Source organism: Odocoileus virginianus, chromosome 15, assembly GCF_023699985.2.
Source record: "Odocoileus virginianus isolate 20LAN1187 ecotype Illinois chromosome 15, Ovbor_1.2, whole genome shotgun sequence".
NCBI lineage: Eukaryota > Metazoa > Chordata > Mammalia > Artiodactyla > Cervidae > Odocoileus > Odocoileus virginianus.
The window spans coordinates 1,336,751-1,364,540 of NC_069688.1; the positions used below are offsets into that span (position 1 = coordinate 1,336,751).

Genomic DNA, 27,790 nt, shown 5'->3' on the forward strand with positions numbered 1-27,790 from the left:
ACTGAAAGAAATGAACATTGCATTATTTTCTAGCATGCAGTTTTTGTTTATAACAGTCATTTCTGTGGGGGGTATGTTTTAGGGCATCATTCAGAAGATAGTGGACAGTCACAAAGTAAAGCACGTGGCCTGCTATGGATTTCGCCTGAGTCACCTGCGGTCAGAGGAGGTTCACTGGCTCCATTTGGATATGGGTGTCTCCAATGTGAGGGAGAAGTATGAACTTGCCCACCCACCAGAGGAGTGGAAGTAAGATTACAAACCTACTTTGGGGTGACTCGGACGTGATTTGTTTTGCATATTAGAAACACACACGAGAGGTTGATTATCTATGTTTAATTTTCTCACTGATGGTCACTGGGACTCCTGTACACATAGAGTTGGCCGGTAATTGTTAACCAGCACTCTCTGATGCACGTGGGTGTAGCCTGTCTTCGGGCACCCCTGACGTGGACTTGCTTGAGCCGTCTGATTGCTTTCATTCTTTTGTGACGGTCTTTTGCTCCTCACCCTGCTCTTGCCAGTGCTGCTCTGTCCAGCCCCTGCTCTGAGCACTTCCGAGTCCTAGTGCTTTTACTTCCTATGCTGCTGGCATCCTTTCGCGCCTGGAGACCAGACCACACACCTGATGACCGTATTAATGTGCTACAGAGCTCACTCTGTCATGCCCAGTGATTGCAGCTCACCTAAAGGGTCGGTGTCTGTGTGATGTTCACATACAGCATTGATGCTGGGAAGTGATCTCAGTGAAGTCGTACTGACTTTAATGAAACTAAAATCATTCGAGGTGAGATAAAAGAAGTCCCTATAATTGTCCTTTCCCTGATTCTCTCCTAATAATTTTTTTTCACTTTTAAGTAAACCATGGTGTTTGTAGGAAATTGTACACCTAAAACACTTAACATTTGAGAGAAGTATAAGGGAGCTCTTCCACAGGAGCCCCTGTTTTTATAGATAATCCTGCAGAAATAAAGATGATTGTAGCGTAAAGAAGGCATTCAGATGTCAGTAACTTTCAGTTCAAGGATCTAAATAGATAAGATTAGACATTTAAAAAGAAAAACAAACATGTTTAGGTGAATAAATCTTTAGTTGAATAAAAATACTGTCCCAATTACAGCTTATCAGAGAAATATAATTTTCAAATTTGTCAAGTAGCTGGAAGAGACCTAACAAAATAGTCTGTAAGAATATAGTTTGGTTGCTTTTCAACAATGGCTGAAAAAGATTTGACTTCCATCTATTTGGTCAGTTAATTAAACAAGTGTTTAAAAACTAAGAATATCTAAAAGTTACCTGAAAATATATCTAGGTATTTTTAATTAAAACAATTCTGTTAACCTTCTGAATTTATGTAGACATCTCAGAGGCAGCATTCATTATAGCAGTAGTCTTAGTGCTCAGTAAATTGTTGAATGCAGATCCTGGGGTATATAAGCTTTGTTTTCTTTTAAGAAAACATTCTTTTAAGCCAGCTTATTTAACCTTAATAATAAGGATGTAGGCACTGTTTTGTTTAGTGGAGCCTGGATCGTCATAAGGAAGGAAAATGTGACTGACCCTCCTCGAATGAGGGGTGAAGATGATGACAGTGATGTGTTGTCACCATCGAGTGGCTGTTAGGAGCCATGCACTGTGCCAGCTATATGCTGTTTATAATTTGTAAACTCTGTATTTCCTTTACCCAAACCCTAGGAGGTAATGACTTGTTACCCTCATTTTGTAGATGAAGACAGAGGCACAACTAAATGGGTTTAAGTTGCATTCACATAGTTTGTGGCACAGTTTCTATTTGGATTTTATCCGACTTCACCATATGGGTTTTTAAAATCAACATGCCCATCTCAATGGGAATAATGTGATCTTCAAAACAGAGTGTAGCTAGGCTTATGAGATGAGTGAAGGTGCATGGGTTGTCGGTAGAGGTGATGAAAGAAGAAAATGTGATCAGAGATACAGGTGATACATGTGTGGTATCTTCAGGAGCATGAGAATTAATACAAACTGTTCTAATATATTAGTGGGAATAGGAGGCTGTTAAAATAATCAAGCAGACTTGAAAAAGAACAAAACAGAAGTTCTGGAAGTCATTGGATAGATAAAGCAGCAGATTAGACATAGCTGAAAAATCAGTAAACAGGAAGATGGATCTCAGAAAATTTGCCCAAAACATAGCACACAGATGAACAGATGGAAATTATGAAAACAGATTTATGTGACATGAAGAATGAGAAGGTCAGCCCTTTTCTAACAGGAACTCTGAATAAGAGAATAAAAAGAATGAGGAAGAGGAAATAATCTGAAGGGAAAATAGCTGAGAACTTTCTAGTGACATGAGTCCTTAAATGTAGGATTAACAGAAAAATCTCAAATTGGGTAAATCCAAATGCATACTTTGGCAGATTATAGCAAAATAGTGTTGTACAGAAGAAAATGAAAGGATGTTAAAAACAAGCAGAGAAAAATTAGACTTCTCACAGCATCACTGATGCCAAGAAAATGGTGGTATAATATGTTCAAAGTGGTAAGAAAATGTAACTGGCAGCCTATATTTGTTTGCATGGTTAAATTACCTCAAGAACAGATGTCAGTGAGCATTGGCTTCATGAAAGAAAACTAATGATAACAGATTTTTTTTTTATACTAAAAAAAAATAGAGCTCAGTGCAGGTTGGAACAGGGGCTATAGAATAAAACTTTGTTAGCTAAATATGAGGGTAACCAGCTCCAACATTAGAAGTACAAGCTAAATGGTTATTGGGCAAGTAGATATTAGAGAAATGTAGGGATCAAAAAGAAGGAAAGAAACAGAGAAGAAGCGTGGGGAAGCAAGATGAATAGAAATCACAAGTGAGATGCACAGATGCTAACAGTGAATGATTGTCAGAGGTTACTAGAGTGGATTAATACATAACATCAAGCCTATCTATTGTTCACAGGATATATCCAAAACAGTGACATTCAAACATTTTTCTTTTACTTGCAGGAAATAATGTATTTTACTGTGAGATCTAGCACACATATATACCTGTATGTGTATCTCAGAGCTGTTTATATGTCCCGAATCTACACATTTTACCAAACTACTCAGTATTATTATTTACACTAAGGTCTAAAGGTTTTCTCTTCAATGTTCTGTTTTGTTCTACGTTAGTAAAATAAATTAATAAATGAATAGTGAAAAAAATTTTCCTGCCTTCTAATGAGTTCGGACTTTCAATTTGAAAAACTCACATAAAACTTGAGTATAAATATACCAGGCAAATAATAACCAGGAAAAAAAAAGATCAGTATTGTGCAGCTAACACCCTGTGAAATAAATTTTCAGGCAAACAAGCTTTATTATAAATGTAGAGGGCAACCACATAACAGTAAAAGGTTCATTTCACCAAGAATTTAATAAGTATAGAAATAGATGTAGCTGTTTAACTTATAAATTCCTCAAAATATATAAAGCAGAACTAGTCTTAAAGGAATAAGACATACCTTTCTAATAATTAGAGGGAAGACCACAAACAATAGTAAGTAAACAGTAGTTTTTAAGTTATGTATTGAACTGTTTTCTCTAATGTAGAAATACAGGATCCTGCACATAACTGTATATTAAGCAACTTAAAAACATGTTTCTAAGTAGTTTATGGTTCAAAGGAAAAGGCCCAGCCTCCTGATGGCCTGGCTTTGATGGGCTCTTGACCCTTCACCGTCCAGTCTGCCCTCTGCAGAACCTGCTGGCTACAAACAGTCACTTACTTCTGTCTAAGCACAGCTGCCCCTCGGGGTCTGTGGGTTCCCTGGTTCTGCAGCCGGGGAGCCAGGCTTCAACCAACTACAGATTCAGAATTCTGGGTGTGGCAGGGGCGGGGGAGGGTGGATTCCAGAGAGTTCCAAAAAGCAAAACTTGAACTTACTGTGCCAGCAACTGGTTACATAGCATTTACATTGTATATTGCATTGTAAATAATCCTGATGCTCTCAGTGTATGAGAGTTTGTGCAAAGTTGTGCAGCTTTTGTGCACAGACTGTACCATTTTACACTAGCGTCTCGGGGTCTCGGTGTTTGTGGGGTTCTGGAACCAAGCCCGTGTGGATACCAAGCGTGCTTTCTTCACTCAGCCTCCTGGATACCAGTCTCTCTTATGGTAAAGGTTTTTCTCCTTCTTCACTGACCATCACTGTCTTCTCCTGCTGACCTTGATATTTGGGGCTGCTCCACTGACCTCGTCCTAGCCTCCCTAGACCTGTGCCTTTGGCATTAAATTCACACTTTACTTGGATAAACTCGGGAAACCAATGGACAGATTACTGCAATAACCCAGGAAAAAGTCACCGAAGATGACAGACCAGGAGAGTAGTACTTGGAGGAGCGAGAAGCAGCTATACCGAGATACGTTCTAAGGTTGAGCTCACAGAATTTGTGAACAAATCTTTTAAAATGTAAACATCCAAAGAAATGTGTAAACCATTCCCGCTCAGAAACTTCCAGGAGCTCCCCCCACCCCCTGCCCCGGCCCCACTCACCTGGAGCTCACTGCAAGTTTGTGGTCACCTCTTGGTCTTTTCTCCACCTCCTGTTCCCCTGCCTTCACTCTAGCAGCTGTGGTCTCTTTGAAGTTGCAGTTTTCGTAGGTACTCAGGTTGGGATCTCATTTGATGGTCTCTTCTCTGTTGCCTGCCTTGTTGAACAGAATAGCTCTTGTCTCATTTCTCTCTTTGCCTTTATCTTTTCCAACTTTTCACTTGCTCAACCTTGGCCACACTGGCTTGTGAACACGCCAAGCGGGTTGTCCCTAGTGCCTTTGAACTCGATGCTCAGTCTGTGCTCCTCCGCTGTTGCTGGCACGGCGGGCCCTCCCCTCGTTAGGGTGGGTGCGCCACCGTCCACTCCTCCCCGGGGCTGTCTCCAGCCTTCTTTCTGCAGGTCCACTGCCTGCCAGGGACAGCCCTTCTCCCTCAGGGCCGCCATCGTACTCACTGCTCTCCTGCCGGGTTCTGGTCACGCCTGGGATAAAGTAGGCACCCTGTAAAATACAGTTTAAGTGGAAGTTGAATCAGTTATAATGAAATTATCAACTAGGAACCAAATAGTACTACTTAGGAACAGTCTTCTCATATTAGCATGCTGCTTATCTGGTGTCAGACATTGTGTGAGAGGCTTGATAACCTGCCCACGATCACACAGCTTAAATGGGTGGCAGAGTGGAAACCGGCTTCAGGCACCAGTCGCTCTTCTCCCTGCCTGTGTTAGGTGTGTGACTACAGGAAATAGGACACGGAGATGATCTCTCTCAGTCTATGAGGGCAGCTGCAGCTCTGGCTTTGGTTCTGAGTAGGATGTCAACACTGAAACCAAAGTGCCAGGACTCATCAGAATGATGATATTTGTTTCTACTCTTATGAGGTTTTTGAGCATAGATTTTTCTTTTTCACACTATCTGCTATAGCATCTATTCATATTTTTAAATAAACCTGAGATCTAAGCTTATTTAATTGAGTCTTCAGTTCTTCAAATACCTCTGTAAGCACCTATAGCACACATTTGGTAGTAACTGTTTCAGGCAGGGTGGCCCTACAGAGTTGTCATGACATGTCATCGGGGAAGGGAAGGGCTGGTTTCACACATGGCTGTCCTCATAGGAAGAGGAATAGCAGAATTAGATCCTACCTTGAACAATACACAGAAATCCACCTAAGGTGGATCAAGTTTTAAAAAAACGTTTAACGAAACATATAGTGAATGTGTCTTTAATGGAACATATAGTGAATGTGTCTTTTGGCACAGGAAGATTTTCTTAATACCCTGAAAATGTTCACTCTTAAAAGACGAGAATACCAAATTTGCCTTTTATGAGATGAAAGCATTCTGTATATCAAAAGATGTATTTTTAGAAAGTGCAGAAAGGACAGTTCCTCAGTGGTCCGGTGGTTTAGCTGCTTTTACTGCTGAGGGTCTGCATTCAATCCCTGGTCGGGGAACTAAGATCTCACAAGTTGTGAGCTGTGGCCGAAAGGAAAAATGCAGAAACAAGTTACCACTCGTGTAATTGACCGAAGATACTGTCAGGAGTTCTGCTGATCAATATAAGGATTGTAAATTCCTCAGCAAATGGGCACGGAGCATGAAGGCATTTTCATAAAAGGGTAGACAGGTTTGATCTGTAATCACAGGAAGACACTGTCCGCTTCCTTAGTGCTCAGGGAGGTATGAATCTGGACCAGTAGATTTTCCGTCTGCACTGTCTGGTTGACAAAAAGTATTAATAAGTTGTCCAGCAGTATTAATAGCGGGAAAGGTTAAGGATCTGATGATGATACTGAAGCGGCAGTCTGGGTGCCCAACGCATTGTGAAGCCAAACAAACTGAAACGTCAGAGTTTGGAGCAGAGGAAGGCATATTAAGGTCGATGCAAGGAGATGGGTGCCTCGAGCCTTTAAAACCTCAAGCTCTACCAGAGCTTTCAGCAAAGCTGTTTTCTAGGAAAGGTGAGGGAGGGGCGGGCCTAGCTGTTTCTAGATGTCAGAACCTTTGTTCTTAAGGTCAGGTCATGGCCAGGTAACATGCTCCTGTGAATCTCCGCCACACTGATGTTATTCTCTGTTCTGACAAGAAAGGGCTGATGCTTATCAATGTATGGCAGAAACCACTACAATATTGTAAAGTAATTAGCCTCCAGCTAATATAAATAAATGAAAAAAAAAGAAAGGGCCAGGTCCCCAGGCACAGCTTTCCCTCTCCCAGGTCCAGTTTTGGCTAAGAGGAGGTGAGCCCAGCTGGCGGCTCCCTCAGGGCCAGGCCCCGAGACCCTGCCCAGCTGTCATCGCTGAGGGAGCCAGGTGCCCAGGACCCAAAGGGCCCTCAGGCTCCTCAGGCCACCCAAACAGTTGGGGAGGGGCAGGTCCTGCAGACAACATGCTATGCAGGTCGCGGAGGCAGGGATGGGGGAGAGGGTCGCTGCCACCTCAAGGCCTGGGCCCGGCCAGTGGGTGTCCTTGACGAGGGCTCTGGAATTCTGCAGGACTCAGCCCGTGACCTGTCCCCTGGGCCCCCTAGCTCACCATCTGGCACTGGCCACTGGCTGAGTGGGACCACTAACGGTAGCTCACTGACGGTTGCTCACCTGGGCAGGGATCCACTGAAGCACTGACTAGCACTGAGCTAGATCTCTCGAGGTCACTCACTGACTGTTGGTCGCCTGGGAAGGTGCCACGTGGTACCAACCAAAGGCTGAGCGGGACTGCTGACAGTCACTCACTGACAGCTGGTCAGCTGGGGAGGGGTCCCTGCAGCCCTGACCGCTGGCTCAGCTGGACTGTAAAGGCCGCTCGCTGACAGCGCCTGGAGAGGGGTCCCTGCAGCTCTGACCGGCTGAGCAGGACCAGTAGCTGGTGCCTGAAAGCGCGTGCAGAGTAGCATCAGGCACCACGGCTGCGTGCTCAGGGCTGCACTCTATTACAGTTCAAGATCTGGCCTGCAGCTTAGCCTCCGCATGACATGGCCTCAATCCTGCTGTTCCACTTCAGGTTCTGTCCTCGAGAGACTTGGGTTTCTGTACTAGGCTGGAGACCCGAGGACGTTCATAGAATAGCCAGTGACAGAATATTCGCAGTGGAATGTGGCGCGAGTCAGAATGAGGGAAGCATGGAGATTTGGAACACTAATGAAACAGCCAGGTGACAGTGTGTGACAAAAGGCAGGCCCAGGGCAATGTGTATGCAGCTAAATACCGTTGAACTGCACACTTTAAAATGGCTGCTTTTGGGGGAGTTAGGGATGCCATGTGGCTTGTGAGATCTTAGTTTCCGACCAGGGATTGAACCTGGACCCTGGCAGTGAAAGCCCTGAGTCCTAACCACTGGGCCACCAGGGAATTCCCTGAAATGGTTGCTTTTTATGTGAATTTTACCTCAGTTAAAAGACAAAAAGTAAGCCCCAGAGGATGACATACAGCATCATATACAAGTAAAAAGCAAAATAAACATTAAAGAATATTGTTGGGAGCACATGAGGTGGGTGAGAGAATATGGGACATGTAGATACAGGGTCAGGAGGAGACGGTCAGTGCAGGGCTCCTGTGGGGAGCGCGCCCAGCCTCCAGCCTCGTGAGGGCCCTCAGGAGCCGGTGCGGGGCCTCAGGTCTGTGGCAGAGCCCACAGCCCCCGCGACGCATGCACCCTGCTTCCTTCCCAGTCTGCCCACCTGTGCCCTGGGTCCTGGGAGGTCCCGGTTGAGTAGGCGGTGTTTGCTAGGCTATGGAGTCAGCCAGAGAAGTTCGACTGCAATGCTCTTCCTAGTTTATCATGTAGCTGAAAGTGCCAAGCAGTTTTGAGAGCTTTACCCCAAACAGATTTAAACTATAAAGTTTTGTACCTAGATAATTAAATTCTAGCTAGCTAAATTTTGGTGTTCTGAAAGCACCTACACGGAGTGGTCTGAGTTGTAAGCAGGTTAATCAGATATAAACGGCCTGGTCCTTTTGGTGTGGGATTCAGGGCTTTGAGAGCCAGGCCTGAGAGGAGGCTCTGTTGGCCTTTGAGAGAGAACTGTGGGGCTTCTGCAGAGCGAGTGAAAAAGAAAGTCCTTTTCTTTGTTATCAGATGTGGTTCACATTCTCCTGTTCAAGGCCGTTGAGCATTTCCTCAATCTGCAGAGAGATGATTCTTTTTTCAGACCTTTGCAGGAGGAAAAAAAGTCCTGTATTTTGAGGAAAGGTATCTTTTTTCATAGGTGACAAAAGAAAACGACTAGTGATAGCTGAGGAAGTTTTAGATTGTGTTTTGATGGTTTTCTGTTTTATCTTGAAATGACATTATCTGTGCGTATACCTTAATTTGAAAGGCTAGGCTTTCATTATGACACTGAATTCAACAAGAGTTCTTTAGAATATTTAAATCAGTAAGACAGTAAATAGAGGAACATTCTGACAAGTGTGGAAGTGACACCTTTTAAGAAAACAGGATGGACTTCCAAATTTGCTGATTGATTAATTAAACGCTTCCTGGATACCTCTGCACCAGACCCAGCACAGGAATGAACAGCTTTCTGGCCAGTCTATGGCCACAAAAACTGATGTTCGTTGACCAGACTGGTTTAAAACTGGATCTGGTGGGTATTTTGTTAACACAGCTACAGGACAGTCAGTCTTAGGTTTGTGAGAATTTATTTTTATTCTCAATGTGTTATCAAAAAGTTGCAAAAACAGTACACAGAAATCCTGTGTACCCTTCAGCCCTCCTCCCCTAAATGTCAAAACCTTACTTAAGTACAGTTCAGTTATTGAAACTAGGGCCTTAACATTGCTACCATAGTATTGACTGATGCACAGATGTCATCAGGGTTCAGGGTGTCCGTCTTCCAGCCTGGGATCCAGATCAGAGCATCGTGCACCTCCGTGTCCTGTCGCCTCGGGTCTTCCCTGCTCTGTGGCAGGCCCTCAGGCTGTCTTTGTCTGCGTGACCTTGGCCCTTTTGAAGTACACTGGCTGATGGTCTTGTGTGTTCTTCAGTTCAGGTTTGTTTGGTGTTTCTTCCCCCATGATTATATTGAGCTTAAGCACTTGGGGAAGAGTACCACAGTCAAGCTGTCGTTTTCACTTAGCATTTTATCAGGAAGTCTTTGCTGATGATATGATTCATTTTACTGGTGGCTTTAACTTGGATCATTTGATTTAAGGTGGTGGCCAGGTTTCTCTGCTATAAGGTTGTTTGTCCTCCTCTTTGCAATTAAGTAATATCTTCTAAGGAGATACAGAGACTGCAGTTTCTCTCTCATTGTATTTTCGCCCACTCAACATCATTGATGATTCTTTTTTGCAGTATTTATTGCTGTAATTTTTGCCAAATGGTGAATTTCTATTTCTGTCCTTCCTTGTAGGCTTTTAAAATTGGAAGCCTGTGTAAGAAGAGTTGTCCACACCCCACTGTTTCCGAGGGTCATCTGTGTAGTTTCCTGAAATTGTACTTTGTTTATTTCACTACACACAGTCTGACTAGCTGAGTATCAGGGTTATCTGAATATTCATCCAACTCAACTTGCAAAACTATTTCCTACTCCTCCCCATCATTATTAGTTCATTAGTGAACTCATGGGTATCTTGGTGAACTTGTGGGTATCTTGGTGCTCACAGTTGGAGATAAGACTGAAGAAGTTAGGTGTTGACAGTGTTAATGGTAATGTATTAACTTAGGCGACAGAGGATGAGATGGTTGGATGGCATCACCGACTCAATGGACTTGAGTTTGAGCAAACTACGGGAGATAGTGAAGGACAGGGAAGCCTGGCGTGCTGCAGTTCATGGGGTTGCAAAGAATCAGACACGACTTAAGTGACTGAACAACAACAATTACTTAGAAGCAGAAGCGAAAGGATGGTTTTATCTGGGGCATGTTGTAGTTAGCTGTTGTTCAGAAATCATGGAGTGGCCTAGAGCAGAGGTGTGGAAATGTTTATCAGGACAGAGCCAGGCTCTTAGAATAGTAGCGGAAGTTTCACTATGAGGAAAATGGCAAGTTTCCTGGAGGAGAAGGGAGAGAGGATGCCAGCGCAGGTGGGTCAGGAGGCTGTGAACGCCAGGTGTGGGGTTTAAGGAGTGGGGCAAGGTGACTGAATTGGAATTGAACTCGGAGACTTGAGCGGTGTTCCATTAGGGCTGTGAGGGAGGAAATACGAGATTGTAGTGGGTTGAAGCAGAGACCAAAACGCCATCACAATCTAGAGACCTTGCCCAACCCCACAAGCAAGACCCAACCTACGTACACTCCTCTCTGTTCTAAGCGTAGGTGTCTTCTCTTAGGTTCATGCTGCCCCTGGGCCTTCAGGGGTGTTTCTGCTGTGGTGGAATCCCAGGGCTGCCTGTTAACAGCCGTGGGACCTTGGCTACTACCGAATGTCCTCAAAGTCTGTTCTCCCCCCTCTATGAAGATAGGGTGAACTGGGCACCTGGTCACTGTTACCAGTCCTTTCCCAGCCTCCTTGTGGCCCTGTTGTCTGCTCTTCACGGCCCTGCCTGGCTGGGCGCCAGGACTGTGCTGTTACTGCTCTGGCCACAGTGCCCCTGGGCCCCCTTTCCCAGCAGAACGAGCCCCGCATTGTGACGAGCAGGGTCCTGTGTGGCCTGCCACCTCTGTTCCCCGCTTCCCCAAAGCCCTTTTACTCCCAGGGGCTGCGGCTGCATTCCTCCAGGCTCCCTCTGGCCATAGGGCGTTTACTTGTTTTCTTCCTGCAGGTTACTGCCCTGATTCCTTCCTGTCTGCCTTTAGATCTACTCAGGTGTCCTGAGTCAGCCTGCTTCCCTGGCTCCCGTTACAGAATGTTGCTTCATCATCTGTTCCTCCCCTTCCCTTGCTTGTTGTGTCTTTATCACATTACCACCTCAGAGATACTTAACGTATCTGCTGTCTGGCTGCCACCACAAAAATAGAAGTTTTCTGCAGGCTGGTGCTTCCTGCTGTTTTATTCACCAGTGTCTTCCCAGACTCTGAAATTGTGTCTGTAGGTGACCGGTGCTGAAGTATTTGTCGAGTAATGGCTAATATGGTGGATCAGCCGTCGAGACGGCTGTGATGTGTGCAGTGACAGCCCTTTCACTTCTCCCAGCGTCCTGATGAGGGCTTTCCTGATGGCTCAGTTGGTAAAGAATCCATCCGCCTGCAAGGCAGGAGACCCTGGTGCGATCCCTGGGTTGGGCAGATCCTCTGGAGAAGGGAACGGCTGCCCACTCCAGTGTCCTGGAGAATTCCACGGGCTGTGTATAGTCCTTGGGGTCTCAAAGAGTCCGGTGAGGAAATTGAGGCGCAGAGAAGTGATGGCAGACAGCGAACAAGGGGTAGAGCCAGAACTCAGGCGCAGGTGGTCTTGATGCAGAGCATTCTTTCTGCTGCTTCTGGGGGTCGTTGCTGATGAAAAGAGGTCATCTGGTTAAAATGCTTGTCATGATTTCTGTGACATCCCGAGTAGTCCCTGAACGTTATTTGATATCATCATCATCATTGTCGGGATGATGTTAAGAGCCTGGACATGTAGCCAGGCTGCCAAATGTTTAGCAGGCCAAAACAAGCTGCCAGGTTTTTGTTGTTGTTTTTTTTTTCTTTAATCATTAAAATGAGGCAATGTTAATATCAAAGCCTCCTGCAGCCTGTTGATCCTGGAGCTTCCAGCCTGGAAACTGGCTGCTTACTGCTTATTCTTGCTGAGTGTCGTTCTCCCACTCTGCTGAATATGAATACGTATGCTCTTGTTCTCTGATTATTATGTCGATTAAGAGAAATGGTGCCTAAAAGGTGCCTGCTAAATCCTAAAATCAAAATGAAATTATTCTGCTTCTATCAACAGTTGTCCCATGAGAATGTCTGCAGAAAGTTATTGAACTCCTTCTGAGATTCAAAGGACAATGGAACTTTATTGTTTGACAGTTGAATATTTTAATAAGATAGACTCTTGAAAATGTCAGCAAAACTTGTGTATGTGTACCTTGCGTTGAACCACCCTTAACTGAACCAAAAGAATTGTATTGACTCCTTTGGATTCTTTTCCTCATGAGCTTAATACAATTTTAAAAGATCAATTTATGAAATTTTTAAAAAAAAATCTGTATAACTTTTGTGTAAGCAAATATTTTATAAACAAAAAACTAAAAGAATTTACTAAAAAGAAAAATAAATAGGACTGCATTAAAACAAAAGATACCATTAAAATTAGAAGATTTTAAAAATAAGTTTTTTAAAGTATGATTAAAATAGTGAAAGGCAAGCCATAGAGTGGGAGAGGATATATCTTCACTAAGTCTAACAAAGGTCTCGCATCCAAAATTTGTGAAGAATGCCTACGAATCAGTGGGGTGGGGTGGGGCAGACAGCTCAGTAGAAACAAAGGAGGAGAGGTTTAACAGACTGAAGGAGATAACCAGAATGGCTGGCTATCAAACAAGAAAGTGCCCATTGTTATTCATCAGGGAAGTGCTGATTAAAACCAGTGTGTGCTCTTGCAGTAAACGTTAGGGTGACTCACATGAAAAGGTTAGAGTGCCAAGTAGAGAAGAGGAGTGTGGACCCAGAGCCCCGGTGCGGCCTGCTCGTGGAAGTGGAGCGGGCAGCGCTACGGCCTGTAGCTTATGTCTGCTCTGGACAGTGTGAGTGCGTGTTGTGACCCAGTGGTGTGTCCCTGGAGCACCCCCAGCAGAGATGCGTATGTGCCTGCCAGAGTGTATGCGGGTGGGCACACACATGCGTGAGGCACAGAGAGGGCGTTCTGGTGAAACTTGTTTTGGTCATTCTTGAGGTTTGGCTTCCTGAGCAAAATTGCTTTTTTAGAGGACTATAAAAAGTGTTCACAGCAATATTCCTCACAGCCCTGGGCTGGAAAGCTCTCAGCAGCCTTCAGGGTAGTGGGGGTGAGTCACTGGGGTGTGTTAAACAGGGCAGGGCTGTGAGCAAACCTGAGAGACAGGAGTCTCCTGAAGGGAGCCAGACACATCCTGTGTGACTCCAGGCAGGCAGAGCTCGCCTTCCGGACGAGGAAGGCGGTGCTGCCCTCGGGCAGTGGGGCTAGAGGGACTTCTGGGGCCCTCTGAGTATCTCGTCAGCTTCTGTCCCCAGCAGGAACCTTGGGCTGTAGCACACTCACATGCACATTTTATTTTTTTATTTTTTGCAGCAAAAGGAAATATTTACAGACTATATTTAAACTTCTTTTCAGAATAATATTTCAGTAACTGGCAGTGCCATACTCAATATTGTTTGGACTATGAAGAAGAAATGACTTATTTCTAATTGTTTTCCTTTGTTAATTATTTTTTAGATATGAATTGAGAATTCGTTATTTGCCAAAAGGATTTCTAAACCAGTTTACTGAAGACAAGCCAACTTTGAATTTCTTCTATCAACAGGTATAGAAGAGTGCTTTAATACATTTTTTTTCCTTTGTTTCTTTGAATCCTGTTTATTTCATGGTTTTATTTTAGAACTAGATTAAGCCTAATATTTGGGAGAATATAAATTTGTCACTGTATGGCAGTGAGATTCTTATACCTTGTAAGAAATTAGGAGTTTTTGTTACGTTGTGAATTTTTATATACTTGGGCAAATCTTAAGACTTACTTTAAGTAGAAACAGTAAGTCCTAAGTGATACAACCTTTGCTCTGTCTTTAATTCAAGTATAATTATCGTGCCTGAATATCAACAAACCTGTCAGATGTTTATCCATAGCCAACTGTTCCCATATAATTTCAGTAGCAGTTTGTATAAAACCAGAAGTGACGTTTTTAAACTAAAAGTAGCTTTCTTACTACCCATAAGGGTAGATAATACATACATGTGGCATAAATTCTAAATTTTCTGTAAGGTGTTAGTTAGACAGTAAATGCATGTGGCGTAAATTCTGAATTCTCCATCTAGTGGGCTTCCTGTAAACAGTTCCTTTGTGTTTGGTCCTGTGCTGTTTGCGAGCACAAGTGATGTGACGTACCATGGAGGGGTGCTGACACAGGGGAGGTGTCGAGTCCAGGTGGCTTCCTTGCAAAATGTCGTCTGAGGAACTTTGTAGCTGAGGAAGAGATGAACTTTATAAAACACAGTACATTGAAATCTGTGCTAGGCGAGAGAGTTGGGACCACACCATGTAAGGAGCAGGTTTTAGGTTCTCCCCTGCAGATTGTTGGGAGTATTTAAAGAATTTAAGTAAGGAATGTCTTGATCAGAATTTAAAAAAAAAAAAATAAGACCACCCTAATGTGGTGGCAGTACTTGGGGTGGATTGGATCTTAAAAAGGCTGTGAGCAAGTTGGGGGCTCTTTAGCTATTTAGGCAAGAAGTTGGAAAGTTGGGAGGTAGAACGGTGTGGTAGTAAGCAGATTTAGTGGGTGGATTTGATGGACTCAGAGACTGAACAAACTGGAGCAGGAAAGTGAGGAAGGAAGAGGCTGATGGGTTTAGATAGGCAACATATTTCTGTTCTTCTCTCTTGTAGATGGTTTGAGTCACTGGTGTAATTTCTTTGAAAAAGAAACCCACCCACTGAAGACATCTGTGACTACTTTAGAGACATTGATTGCAGCATGCCTGAGACGGGCCTAAATAGCTCTCAGTTATTCCTTTTCATAATTTCTAGGCTAGCCTGAAAGTCGGCAACGAGTTTATTCCTTTCACACTGTTACTAGGTTGTCCTAGTTTTTCCTTTCGGAAGCCCTTGCTTCTGTGTATATGATTAAAAGCTAGCACCCACGCCGGCCTATCCCAGCTTTTCCCTTACTGATGGGACGTGTCTCAGTGCTGTCTCTGTGACTCAGGTGAGTGGTCCCTGTAAAGTCCGAGGGGTGTGAGGCATCTTGGAGGTGTGCTGTGCCGGTCATACGTGTCACAGCTCCATGATGCCAGGTGCCGCCATGAGTTTCTTCACAGGGGGTATATAACACCTCCCAAAGAGAGTCTTTATGTTGATGAAACGAGACACATATCTGCCACCCTGGAATTCCAGTCTGTAGACAGGACCCAGCTTTGGGGACTCAGCACATCACTTGTGAGTCCCGATGCGAGTGTGCACAGCTTGCTGTGGGATGGGACACACCTCGTCCTACGCATGTGCTCTGCGTGCACACCTTCCCACCCCGCCACCCCCCTCTGCTTTCATCCATTCCTAGAGTTTCTCTTCTTCAGCCTGAAGTGAAGTCACTCAGTCATGTCCGACTCTTTGCGACCCCATGGAATACAGTCCATGGAATTCTCCAGGCCAGAATACTGGAGTGTAGGTAGCCTTTCCCTTCTCCAGGGGATCTTCCCAGCCCAGGGATTGACCCCAGGTCTTCTACATTGTGGGCGGATTCTTTACCAGCTGAGCCACAGAGAAGCCCAAGAATAACTGGAGTGGGTAGCCTGTGCCTTCTCCAGCTGATCTTGCCGACCCAGGGATCAGAACCGGGGTCTCCTGCATCGCAGGTGCGATGATTCCCTGGAGCCGGGAATGGCTATCCACTCCAGTATTCTGCCCTGGAGAATTCCATGGACTGTGTAGTCCATGGGATCACAAAGAGTCGGAAATGACTGAACAACTTTCACTTTCATCCTAATAATTAGTCTAGTCCTAGATGGCTCAGGTGGTAAAAAATCTGCCTGCAATGCAGGAGACCTGGGTTCAGTCCCTGGGTCAGGAAGATCCTGAGAATTTATTTTGTTTCGTGTATGCTTTTATAATGTCCTACCAAGTACCTGTGATTTAAAGGAAAATGGAAGTGTGGTCATAGTAACGCCCCTTTCCTATGTTGATGGCCGGTGTTACTGCTCAACTCGGCCCATGTATCAGGCTTAACTGACGCTACATGGAGCTAGGTAGATATGCCAGAATTACCAAGAGGGAAGGAAAAAGAAAAATGCTATGATTTGTCAGAACTAATGAATTGTCGAGAGTACCAAGAGTTTTAAATAGGTTCAGATTTGTCTGTGACACCATTGACATTGACAGTTCTGTAAGTTAAGTTGCATACTGGCAGTTTCAGAAGATTGGAACTAATAATTCCACTTTGGGGGATTCATTCTAAAGAAATAAGATGCACCTGTGTGCATATGTGCAAGGGTGCTCATGGGCACATGTCAGTAACAAACAGGAAATTGGGACCGTTGTGTGACCTGTGCTGACTCTTATTCACAGGGGCATGTTTTCTTGCATGTGTTTTGTGAACCTGGTATTTTGTTGAACTTCACGTGTGGGAATCTTGAGGGTCTACGCTGGGGAATAGCGAACACTTCTGAGTGTTTTTTGTTATTTCTGTTTTAAAAGAATTCAGTTTATTTCAGTTCAGTTCATTCGCTCAGTCGTGCCTGACTCTTTCTGACCCCATGGACTGCAGCACACCAGGCCTCCCTCTCCATCCCGGAGTTTACTCAAACTCATATCCATTGAGTCAGTGATGCCATCCAACCATCTCATCCTCTGTCATCCCCTTCTCCTCCCACCTTCAATCTTTCCCAGCATCAGGGTTGTTTTCCAGTGAGTCAGTTCTTCATATCAGGTGACCAAAGTATTGGAGTTTCAGCTTCGACATCAGTCCTTCCAGTGAATATTCAGGACTGATCTCCTTTAGGATGGACTGGTTGGATCTCCTTGCAGTCCAAGGGACTCTCAAGAGTTTTCTCCAACACCACAGTTCAAAAGCATCAATTCTTCAGCACTCAGCTTTCTTTATAGTCCAACTCTCACATCCACACATGACTACTGGAAAAACCACAGCTTTGACTAGATGGCCCTTTGTTGGCAAAGTGATGTCTCTGCTTTTTAATATGCTCTCTAGCTGGGTCATAACTTTTCTTCCGAGGAGCAAGCGTCTTTTAATTTCAAGACTGTGGTCACCATCTGCAATGAATTTGGAGCCCAAAAAAATAGTCTGTCACTGTTTCCATTGTTTCCCCATCTATTGGCCATGAGGTGATGGGACCAGATGCCATGATCTTAGTTTTCTGAATGTTGAGTTTTAAGCCAACTTTTTCACTCTCCTCTTTCACTTTCATCAACAGGCTCTTTAGTTCTTCTTCACTTTCTGCCATAAGGGTGGTGTCATCTGCATGTCTGAGGTTGTTGATATTTCTCCCAGCAATCTTGATTCCAGCTTGTGTTTCATCCAGCCCAGCATTTCTCATGATGTACTCTGCATATAAGTTAAATAAGCAGGGTGACAATATACAGCCTTGATGTACTCCTTTCCTGATTTGGAACCAGTCTGTTGTTGCATGTCCATTTCTAACTGTTGCTTCCTGACTTGCATACAGGTTTCTTGAGAGACAGGTCAGGTGGTCTGGTTTTTTTATTATTATTATTATTTTTATTGTTTTGGCTCTTTTATCAGAATAGATAGAAAAGAATTATGTTTAGATTTCCTCTGTATCAGTTCTATCCCATGAAAGAGAAAGAAAGCTTATAATAAACTACTGTAATTTTATTATTCCTGTTTTGAAGCCTTGCCCAAGCCCCTGCTCATCACACCTGCTCATCTCCACCTTATTTTGGGTGGAGTCATGAGGAAAGCGACTTGTCAGTGGGCGTAGAGTGCCGCTTTCCTGGTGGGAGATAAGTCTGTGGATGCACATGGTTACATTTAAAGGTGTCCTAAATGTGAGTACAAGTGAGATATGTCACAAATGAGCCACTATGTGTTTTGACCCATTTTAGAACATTCTGAAAGATATTAATCAGCACACTCTAAAAATAAACTAGAATCTTGTTATAACCCTATTCGTTGTAGAGCAGTAGTCTGAAAAAGTAAGTTTTTTTGGCTGCACGGCGTGGCGTATGGGATTGTAGTTGCCTGACCAGGGGTCAAGCTCGTGCCCCTGCACTGGAAGTGTGGACTCCTAACCCCGCCAGAGATGCTCTGATTTTTTATTTTTTATTCCTAAACAAATAATTTTTGATGCCAAAGCTAGTCACTTATTATAAAGCACGAAAAGTATGTTTTGCCTTGAATTTGAGTTTTTCTTTTGCCATATAACATTTTATTCTTCTATATCTCTCTGACTTGTTAAAAGTATATTTGACTGGCAACCTTTTGCAAATCGTGGTGGCCATTAGTTTGAAGGGCCCTGTCCCCGTTCGGTCAAGAAGTTGTTAAATTAGCTAGGTTTGCATCAACAGTGCTGAAGTCCTGTGGGACCCATTTGGCACCACTGACACTTTGAGTTTCTGAGATGCCTGCATCTGTTGTTACTGTTTCTTCCTACAAGTGTGTTAAGATTTAAAATGAGTGTATCCATCTAGTGGTTCTTAGAAAACATTAAATGTAACAGAACTCCTGGCTTATTTGGCAAGAAGAGTTGCAGTGGGAAGCTGAAGACACTGAGTCCAGAACCGTAACTTTATGGTTTAGAACCTAAACTGCAGAAACGTGTGAGGGACCAAGACACACTTATTTTTTTGTTGATCAACCTTTCTGTTAGTTTTACTCCAATTTTTAGCTTTTACACATTTTTATTCAGATAATTATCAGAAATGAGTTCGTTAACTGTATTTTCTTGGCTGTAAAGCTTTCTGTTAGTTAAAAGGTTTTGAAATGGCAGCTCCAAGTGAGAAATTTTAGTTTAAAACCTGAAATTTTCAATGTGGGAATTATCAGCCGTCCTGTTCCAGAAAGAAGTTAAAATTAAATAGACGTCTACGTCTGACTCATTAGAAGATGTATTTTCTGTACGTCTTTCAGTAGGTTTAATAATGTACATTTTTTCCCCCTGTTTTTCCACTCCTGTGTGTTTCTGGTGATTCAAAAAGTTTTGTTGTTGTTGTTAGGTAAACTCTGTCATCCTTATATTGGGTTGGCCGAAAGGTTCATTTGGTTTTTTCCGTAAGATGGCTCTAATAGCACTTAGTAGTCTTTAACTTCATTCAAAAAAATTTTGTTATATTGTATGTGACAGCTATCATATCAGCATGCATTTAAAAAAAGATAGCCAAGTTGGTGACTTTTTGTGTAGCCATTTTAATATTGAATATGGAAGAAAAAAAGCAACATTTTTAGCATGTTATGCTTTATTATTTCAAGAAAGGTAAAAACGCAACTGAAATGCAGAAAAAAATTTGTTCAGTGTCTGGAGAAGGTGCTGTGGCTGATTGAACGTGTCACAAGTGGCTTGTGAAGTTTCTTGCTAGAGGTTTCTGGCTGGACAATGCTCCATGGTTGAGTAGACCAATTGAAGTTGATAGTGATTAAATCAAGACATTATTTGAGAGCATTCAGTATTATACCACATGGGAGTTAGCTAGCATACTCAAAATATCCAAATCAAGTATTTAAAGTCAGTTGTACCAGCTCAGTTATGTTCATCACTTTGTGTTCGGGTTCCACATAAATTAAGCAAAAATAACCTCCTTGACCGTATTTCCACGTGCAGTTCTCTCCATGTAACGAAAATGTTCCATTTTTAAAACAAATTGTGATGGGTGATGAAAAGTAGACACTGTACGATAATGTGGAATGGACTACATCGTGGGGCAGTCGCAATGAATCATCACCAACCACACTAAAGGCCAGTCTTCATCTAAAGAAGGTGATGTTTTATATATGGTGGAATTAGAAGGGAGTCTTCTATTTTGAGCTTCCTCCAGAAAACCAAACATTTAATTCCAACAAGTATTACTGCCAGTTAGATCAGCTAAAAGCAGCATTGGACAAAAAGCAACCAGAATTAGTCAACAGAAAATGCATCATCTTCCATCAGGGTAACACAAGACGGTGTGTTTCTTAATGACCAGGCAAAAGCTGTTACAGCTTGGCTGGGAAGTTGTCATTCACCTGCGGTATTCACCAGACGTTGCATTTACATTGATTTCCATTTATGTCAGTCTTTACAAAATTCGCTTATTGGAAACAATTTTAATTCCCTGAAAGACTGTAAAAGGCACCTGGAACAGTTCTTTGTGCAAAAAGATAAAAAGTTTTGGGAAGATGGAATTATGAAGTTGCTTGAAAAACAACAGAAGTTTGTGAAATAAAAGGGTGAATATGCTCTTCAATGAAGTTCTTGGTGAGAATGAAAATGTGTCCTTTACTTTTACTTTAAAACTGAAGCACTTTTTGGCCAACCCAATCCTATCCAACCCATATTTTTTTGTTTATCTTCTCTATAAGAGTTTACAAATAGGAAGCAGAAATGGTTATTCTGTCAGTGACTCTTCCCTAATGATATTTTTAGCTTGCCTTTAGACCACCTCAAGGCATTTAATAAACATTTGTTGAACGGATACCTATTATTAATAAACACTATGTGAAGTGACTTAGTGAGTTGTTGAAAAAGCATTTGGCTTATAAGATAGCATAATTCTTTATATATTTTTAAAGCTTATTTATGGAAGAGAAAGATCAAAAAGGTTGTTTTAGTTGAGAACTGCCTTTGAGTTCCTTTTGTACGCAGACTCTCCACTCTGTGAACTGGCAGAACGCAGGGAGGATTGCTTGACGGCCAAGCCAAGTTAGCTGACGACCTGGGATCACTCAGGTGGCGTAGCATATAAGTGGTTATGTGCAGCAGGCAGTAATGCTTGTATACATGTTTGTCTGCACTCAGCCCCATCTTCTTTACACACACTACTGAGGACTTTCAGATCTGTGTGATAAATTTATGTAGCTGACAAAGCATTCAGAAGAGACCAAAATAAGACCAAAAAAATCTAATGAGGTAGCCAAAGCATTGATGTGGCACATGGAATAAATTATGGAGTAGTTTAGGATCAGAAATTTTTATTAGTGATGTCAGAGGTTTCTATATTAAAATATGTGCTTAATAAGATGAAAAAGTTCATAAATGTAAATATAATACTTGCCCACAGAAGGAAGTCCAAATTCATCCTATTTTTTAAGTAGGAAATTGACATTAACATGGAAACAATTTAATACAGTAAACAACTTTCAGAGGTCTTTGCTTGTAAAAAACTTGCAAATTTGCTGGATTTGGAGTTCGTAAGCAGTAGTAATCCGTGGTATAAGAGGAGAACATGATGGAAACTGAGAGTAAGATGGAGTAGGAGATGCGTGTGAAGCCACTGTGTTAGACTGTGGGCTACCGGGGCGCTACGCTGTGATCCTCCATGGTCAGTAATCTTCCTGCTGGCGGAGAACGTCTGTACTTTCTCAGAGTTCACAGGAAGGTGTAGGTACACACTGCAGCTTGAGTTGTGAGGGTCAGCGGATGGGTTTTGAGTTTTAACGTTAATGCTTGCTGTGTGACCTTGAGTACATTAATTTTGAGTAATTAAGTTTTCTGGTCTTCATGTATAAAATCGGACCGAAGCCTGTCTTTATTCATTATTCAGACTACAAATAATGTATCTAAAACAGCGTACTACCCAGCCCCTGAATAATACGCAGTACCTCTGCTGTCACCGTCAGTCTTTTTAGGCCCTTTCCAAGGCTCTAAATTGGGGATTGTAGTACTGTCCTGCTCACAGTGATGCTGTGAAAATTAAATGAGAGTCATACATAAATCTATCTGACGTGGCAATGAGTATATTTACTTGAAGCAACTATATATCACACACATGTAAATGTTTAATAAATTGCACTTATTTCACAAAAGAAAGCGATGAATTCTGCTGGGAGTTAGTAGGAGGTGAAGGTTAGTCAGGAAGTGTTCTGTAAAGAAATGAGCACTGAGTGTTAGAGTCCTGCGTCTTGGAGATTCCATGAGCGCAGCATCAGGTGATGTGCACAGCGGGTCAGAGAGCACGCCCTCTGCAGCCGGGGGGAGGGGGGGCCCCTGCTGAGACAGCTCATGCCACGCGGGTCAGCACACCCTGCAGAGAACGCGGGTCACCGCAGATGTGAACGGACCTCAGGCCGTGGGCACGCAGCTCTCAGTCAAGAGGAGTAGATTGTCGCTGTAGGAAAAACAACTCTCGGAAGTTCCAAGTCATGTTCATACATAAAGGGGTTTTCCATAAAGATGGTTGAAGTAATTTTCCCTCTGTTTTTTTTTTTTTTGCAACTAATATGAGCGTGGTTTTGATGAATGAATAGAATGTGTGATTACACTTTCCCACCTTTGAATAGTTTTTTAAAAGTCCTAGTAATTATTTTGAGTTTATTTTTGTGTATGGTGTTAGAAAGTGTTCTAGTTTCATTCTTTTACAAGTAGTTGACCAGTTTTCCCAGCACCACTTGTTAAAGAGGTTGTCTTTTTTCCATTGTGAGCTAGAGAAACACCACAGTTGTTCTGACCGCACGTTCACTGGGATCTGTTTACGGTTTGGTGCAGACCTGGAAGCAACCACAGCAGAGCACTGACTGCACGCTGAAGAAGACACATGGTCACAAAACCGCCTTGAGGTTAATGACTAGGACTTCTTTTTCCCATTTATTTTTATTAGTTGGAGGCTAATTACTTTACAATATTGTAGTGGTTTCTGCCATACATTGACATGAATCAGCCATGGATTTACATGTGTTCCCCATCCTGATCCCCCCTCCCGCCTCCCTTTTTTCCTTGCCTCCTTTGTATGAAAATAAGGTGTCCATAGGTCTGTGGATTTATCTCTGGTTTTCTGTTTTGTTCCATTGATCTATATTTCTGTCTTTGCACCAGTGCCATACTGTCTTGATGACTGTGGCTTTGTAGTAGAACCTGAAGTCAGGCGGGTTGATTCCTCCAGTTCCACTTCTTTCTCAGGATTGCTTTGGCTATTTGTATACAAGCAACTCCTGCAGCTCAATTCCAGAAAAATAAAAGACCCAATTAAAAAATGGGCCACAGGTTGGATGCATGAGACAAGTGCTCGGGCCTGGTGCACTGGGAAGACCCAGGGGGATGGGGTGGAGAGGGAGGTGGGAGGGGGGACCGGGATGGGGAATACATGTAAATCCATGGCTAATTCATTTCAATGTATGACAAAAGCCACTGCAATGTTGTAAAGTAATTAGCCTCCAACTAATAAAAATAAATGGAAAAAAAAAATGGGCCAAAAAACTAAACAGACATTTCTCCAAAGAAGATATACAGATGGCTAACAAACACATGAAAAGATGCTCAACATCACTCATTATCAGAGAAATGCAAATCAAAACCACAATGAGGTACCATTACACGCCAGTCAGGATGGCTGCTATCCAAAAGTCTACAAGCAATAAATGCTGGAGAGGGTGTGGAGAAAAGGGAACCCTCTTACACTGTTGGTGGGAATGCAAACTAGTACAGCCACTATGGAAAACAGTGTGGAGATTTCTTAAAAAGCTGGAAATAGAACTGCCATATGACCCCGCAATCCCACTCCTGGGCATACACACTGAGGAAACCAGATCTGAAAGAGACACGTGCACCCCAATGTTCATCGAAGCACTGTTTATAATAGCCAGGACATGGAAGCAACCTAGATGCCCATCAGCAGACAAATGGATAAGGAAGATGTGGTACATATACACCATGGAATATTACTCAGCCATTAAAAAGAATTCACTTGAATCAGTTCTAATGAGATGGATGAAACTGGAGCTCATTATACTGAGTGAAGTAAGCCAGAAAGATAAAGACCAATACAGTATACTGATGCATATATATGGAATTTAAAAAGATGGTAACGATAACCCTATATGCAAAACAGAAAAAGAGACACAGATGTACAGAACAGACTCTTGGACTCTGTGGGAGAAGGTGAGGGTGGGATGTTCTGAGAGAATAGCATTGAAACAAGTACACTATCAAGAGTGAAATAGACCACCAGCCCAGGTTGGATGCATGAGACAAGTGCTCAGGGCTGGTGCACTGGGAAGACCCAGAGGGATGGGATGGGGAGGGAGGTGGGAGGAGGGATTGGGATGGGGAACACATGTAAATCCATGTCTGATTCATGTCAATGTATGGCAGAAACCACTACAATATTGTAAAGTAATTAGCCTCCAACTAATAAAAATAAATGGGAAAAAGAAGTCCTAGTAACTAACCTTAAGGCGGTTTTGTGACCATGTGTCTTCTTCAGCGTGCAGTCGGTGCTCTGCTGTGGTTGCTTCCAGGTCTGCACCAAACCGTAAACAGATCCCAGTGAACCTGTCGGTCAGAACAACTGTGGTGTTTCTCTAGCTCACATAGATACCGTTTTTATCTCTTCATTTTTCTGTGTTCAGTAATAAAACTCTTTATGATGCAAAAAGTTAGTTTTAAAATTTAGACTTATTTTTTGCTGTATAGAAGCCAGCTGAAGTGTAAATAGAGTGCTCTCCGCCGTCAAAGCTTTTTACTTAATTTAATGAGATGTTGAGTAATTCATTTCCATTGATTCATTCCATTGAATCATAGTAGGCATCATTAAATGCCTACTATGTGTAAGGAACAGAAATGATCAATGCTTGTAACTCTTACATGGGAAATAGCATTCACACACAGAGGTATCCACATCCCAGTTTGATGACTTTATTCTTTCATTCATGGGCTCTCTCTTCAGTCAGTCAGTATTTCTTGACTACCTAGATGTGGGTGCTAAGGCAGAAAACAGAGCAAAGGTTTCAGAGGAAATTGTGTTTAGATCAGAGCCAGGTGGCTGCCCGCTGCTGGCTGAGGCAGGCATGGCTCCCATCCTGCGAGAATTCGTGAGGAGGTGAGCACAGGCGCCCCTCGGGTTGTAGGTTCTGGAGCTTTAAAGAAAAGACTTCCATTTTCTCTGTAAGAAAGGGATGTGGCAGGTTGACTGAAGAAAATATGAATCTGTGTGTTGCCAAGCTTCGCGGGCAGGCATCAGGAGTTTCCAGACGGTTTTTGGTGACCACTTGAGGTCTGTCGTCATGAATTTAAAGCAGAACACATAGCAGGGTTTCTCGTTACTCAGCAGTAAGTGTGGATAGGGAGGGGGTGGTGGGCTTCAGTATTTGCTGTATTTACCAAGCAGTTAAAATGAAGGGGTAAGGGAGATTGGGGAGTTGGGGTCTTTTCAAGGGGAGTTATCATGGTGAGCTGTCAGTACGAGGTGGACGGAGTAGTTAACAGGGGAGTAGAAATCTTTTGAGTAGGTGAACTGACAGGCTGGGTAGCAGTCATTCAAGAAGAGGTTCTTTGGAATTTTTCCTAGAGCAGAGGTCAGCACTCTTTTCCTGGGAAGGGCCAGAGAGGGAATGTTTTAGGATTGAGGATCAAGAGGCAAAGTGGAGGGTATCCTGAAATACTTGTGTAATGAGACAAGACTGATTTACACTGAGTTCTGTACTGGTGAAATTCATAACTTAATAACGGAGTGCAGTTTTTTGTAAGATAGGCCTACTAACGAGAAGAATGAGTTCCTTTTGAGGGGAGAAGTAACATTTCACCTAACTGAGGTTCAAAATGAGTGCTCTCCGCCGTCAAAGTCAACTGCAGATGTTGGTCTCTTGATGCTCGTCTTTGAGATTTTACGTGTCTCATCTTTGAAAATACTTTCACACTGATAAGCACCCTCAAATACTGACCTCAGTCCCTCACAGTCATTGCTTGAAAGACCCCTGTCACGTTCTGTTAGAGCCTTCTCTTTACGTCCCACTTCAGCGTGTTGTTACTTTGCAGGTTCATGAGTTACAGTTGATGGTTAGGTGGAAGCACATCAGTTGCAGGATTAAATGGATTTTGAAACAATGTCAGTTTTCCTTGCTCCTGTGTTTAGGTCCAGAAATGCTTCTGGGGTTGCGGTCTGAGTTCAGAAAATTTGAACACAAGTTTGTCTGGAAAGGGACCTTCAAGAACATGGGAGGGTATAGAGAGCCACTTGAGGTTCCATGATTCGGATGATGTTTAAGTGCTCACGGATGATAAAAGTTCTTCATAAAAGAAGACTGACTCACTGTTTTCTGATATTGCTCATTTCACACCCAGCATTGGGTGTCATTATGGACACAGTGTGTATGAAGTATGGGGATGACACCCAGCACACATTTACTAAGCCTACAGCATACTCTTACAACAACACTGTTTTACTCATTCCTTTCTATTGTAGGTGAAGAGTGATTATATGTTAGAGATCGCTGACCAAGTGGACCAGGACATTGCACTTAAGTTGGGTTGTCTAGAAATACGGTAAGAAGATAACTATAGACATCAAGGTCTTTATTCAGCAATGTTTTCCTTTATTTTTTTCTAGGTATTTGCTTTTTCCTCATAAAGATTATCAGTAAAATACTGAATAAAAACTTCAGTAAAATTTAAGAATACTCTAAGTTATGTTGAATTGCTAATTCTAGAATCTTTTAAGATGATATTTCATGGTAGTTAGAATGGAATGATAAGAACACAAGCGTGTAAGCAAGTGTAAGGCTGAGCTCCCCAGGAGAAGCTTCTGTGATGAAGGAAGTGTCTGTGAGATCCCCGTGCCAGCCACCAGCTGAGGCGGATACCGAATACTCAGACGTGCAGTGTTATTGCTTTAAACTTGAACGTGAACCATCACCTGTGTCTAATGGCTGCCATTGTGGGGAATGGGAAGCTGAGAATGCATTTCTTATTTCTGGTAGCATTTGTCATATATTCTGTGCCACCATTTTAAACTTTGAATAAAAGAATATTTCTACCTTTGTCAGATATAATTTTAATTAAAATTTATCCCAGGCTGCCAGTTTAAGATGAGTTGGTAAAATTAGCTAAAAGTTGATTATGTGTACTCAAAACAGTGATAATTTTCCCAGGAGATCCCTGTTTTTTATATTGTATAAGGTTATGAAATAACAGTTCCTGTAAGACTCACAGATCATTAAGTATAACTCTCAGCAACTTCATTAACATTTGTTTTCAACCTTAATTATATATTCAGGGGTTGGGGGGTGGGGGGGGAGTGATCTCTCACTGGTCTCCTCCTTTACAGTTTTCTCTTGGAAAGCAAACTTGGATCCTTTCCTTCAGTGTGTTAATTGATATATGCTGCCTGATGAAGGAGGAGTAATGCGGAGAATCAAGTTTATTGTTTACTGGTAGTTTGTCAGAATGTTTGTGACTGAGCTGTGCAGTTGTTTTTAGTCATTTAACATGGCAGATGCTCTCCAGGCAGATCTGTGAGTGTCTCTCTTCTCTGCTTCAGGCGATCATACTGGGAGATGCGTGGCAACGCCCTGGAGAAGAAGTCTAACTACGAAGTGCTGGAGTAAGTGTGGCGTTCAGGTCTGCCTGTGCATGTTCAGAGTCGAGTCATTTTTCAGACTTAGATTTTATTAGTTTATCTCCTTACTTAAAAAAAAAACTATCATTGAATCTAAACAGTACTGTGTCTAAAATTTTTATATCTGAAAGAGGAAGGTTTTATTAAGAAAAGAATTCTTGATGACATTAATCATTAATTGAGTTAGCAAACATTTAAATTTGTTGATAAATGTCTTAAGGCTAATGGTCT

The 27,790-nt window shown here is 42.7% G+C and overlaps 1 protein-coding gene across 14 annotated transcripts in view; it reads left to right on the forward strand.

Moving 5' to 3' along the window:
* PTK2 (protein tyrosine kinase 2) overlaps positions 1–27,790 on the forward strand; it is a 197,316-nt gene that overhangs the window by 76,350 nt on the left and 93,176 nt on the right. For 13 of the 14 annotated variants that reach the window (XR_011491385.1, XM_070476928.1, XM_070476927.1 and 10 more), the window contains 4 exons: positions 83–249; positions 13,789–13,876; positions 26,408–26,487; positions 27,482–27,544. Coding sequence is in view for 13 of the 14 variants with exons in the window: in XM_070476928.1 (XP_070333029.1) it covers positions 83–249; positions 13,789–13,876; positions 26,408–26,487; positions 27,482–27,544 (398 nt within the window). In the remaining variant the exon portion in view is untranslated. The remainder of the gene's footprint in view (positions 1–82; positions 250–13,788; positions 13,877–26,407; positions 26,488–27,481; positions 27,545–27,790) is intronic. The other variant, XM_070476940.1, reaches the window with a different exon arrangement.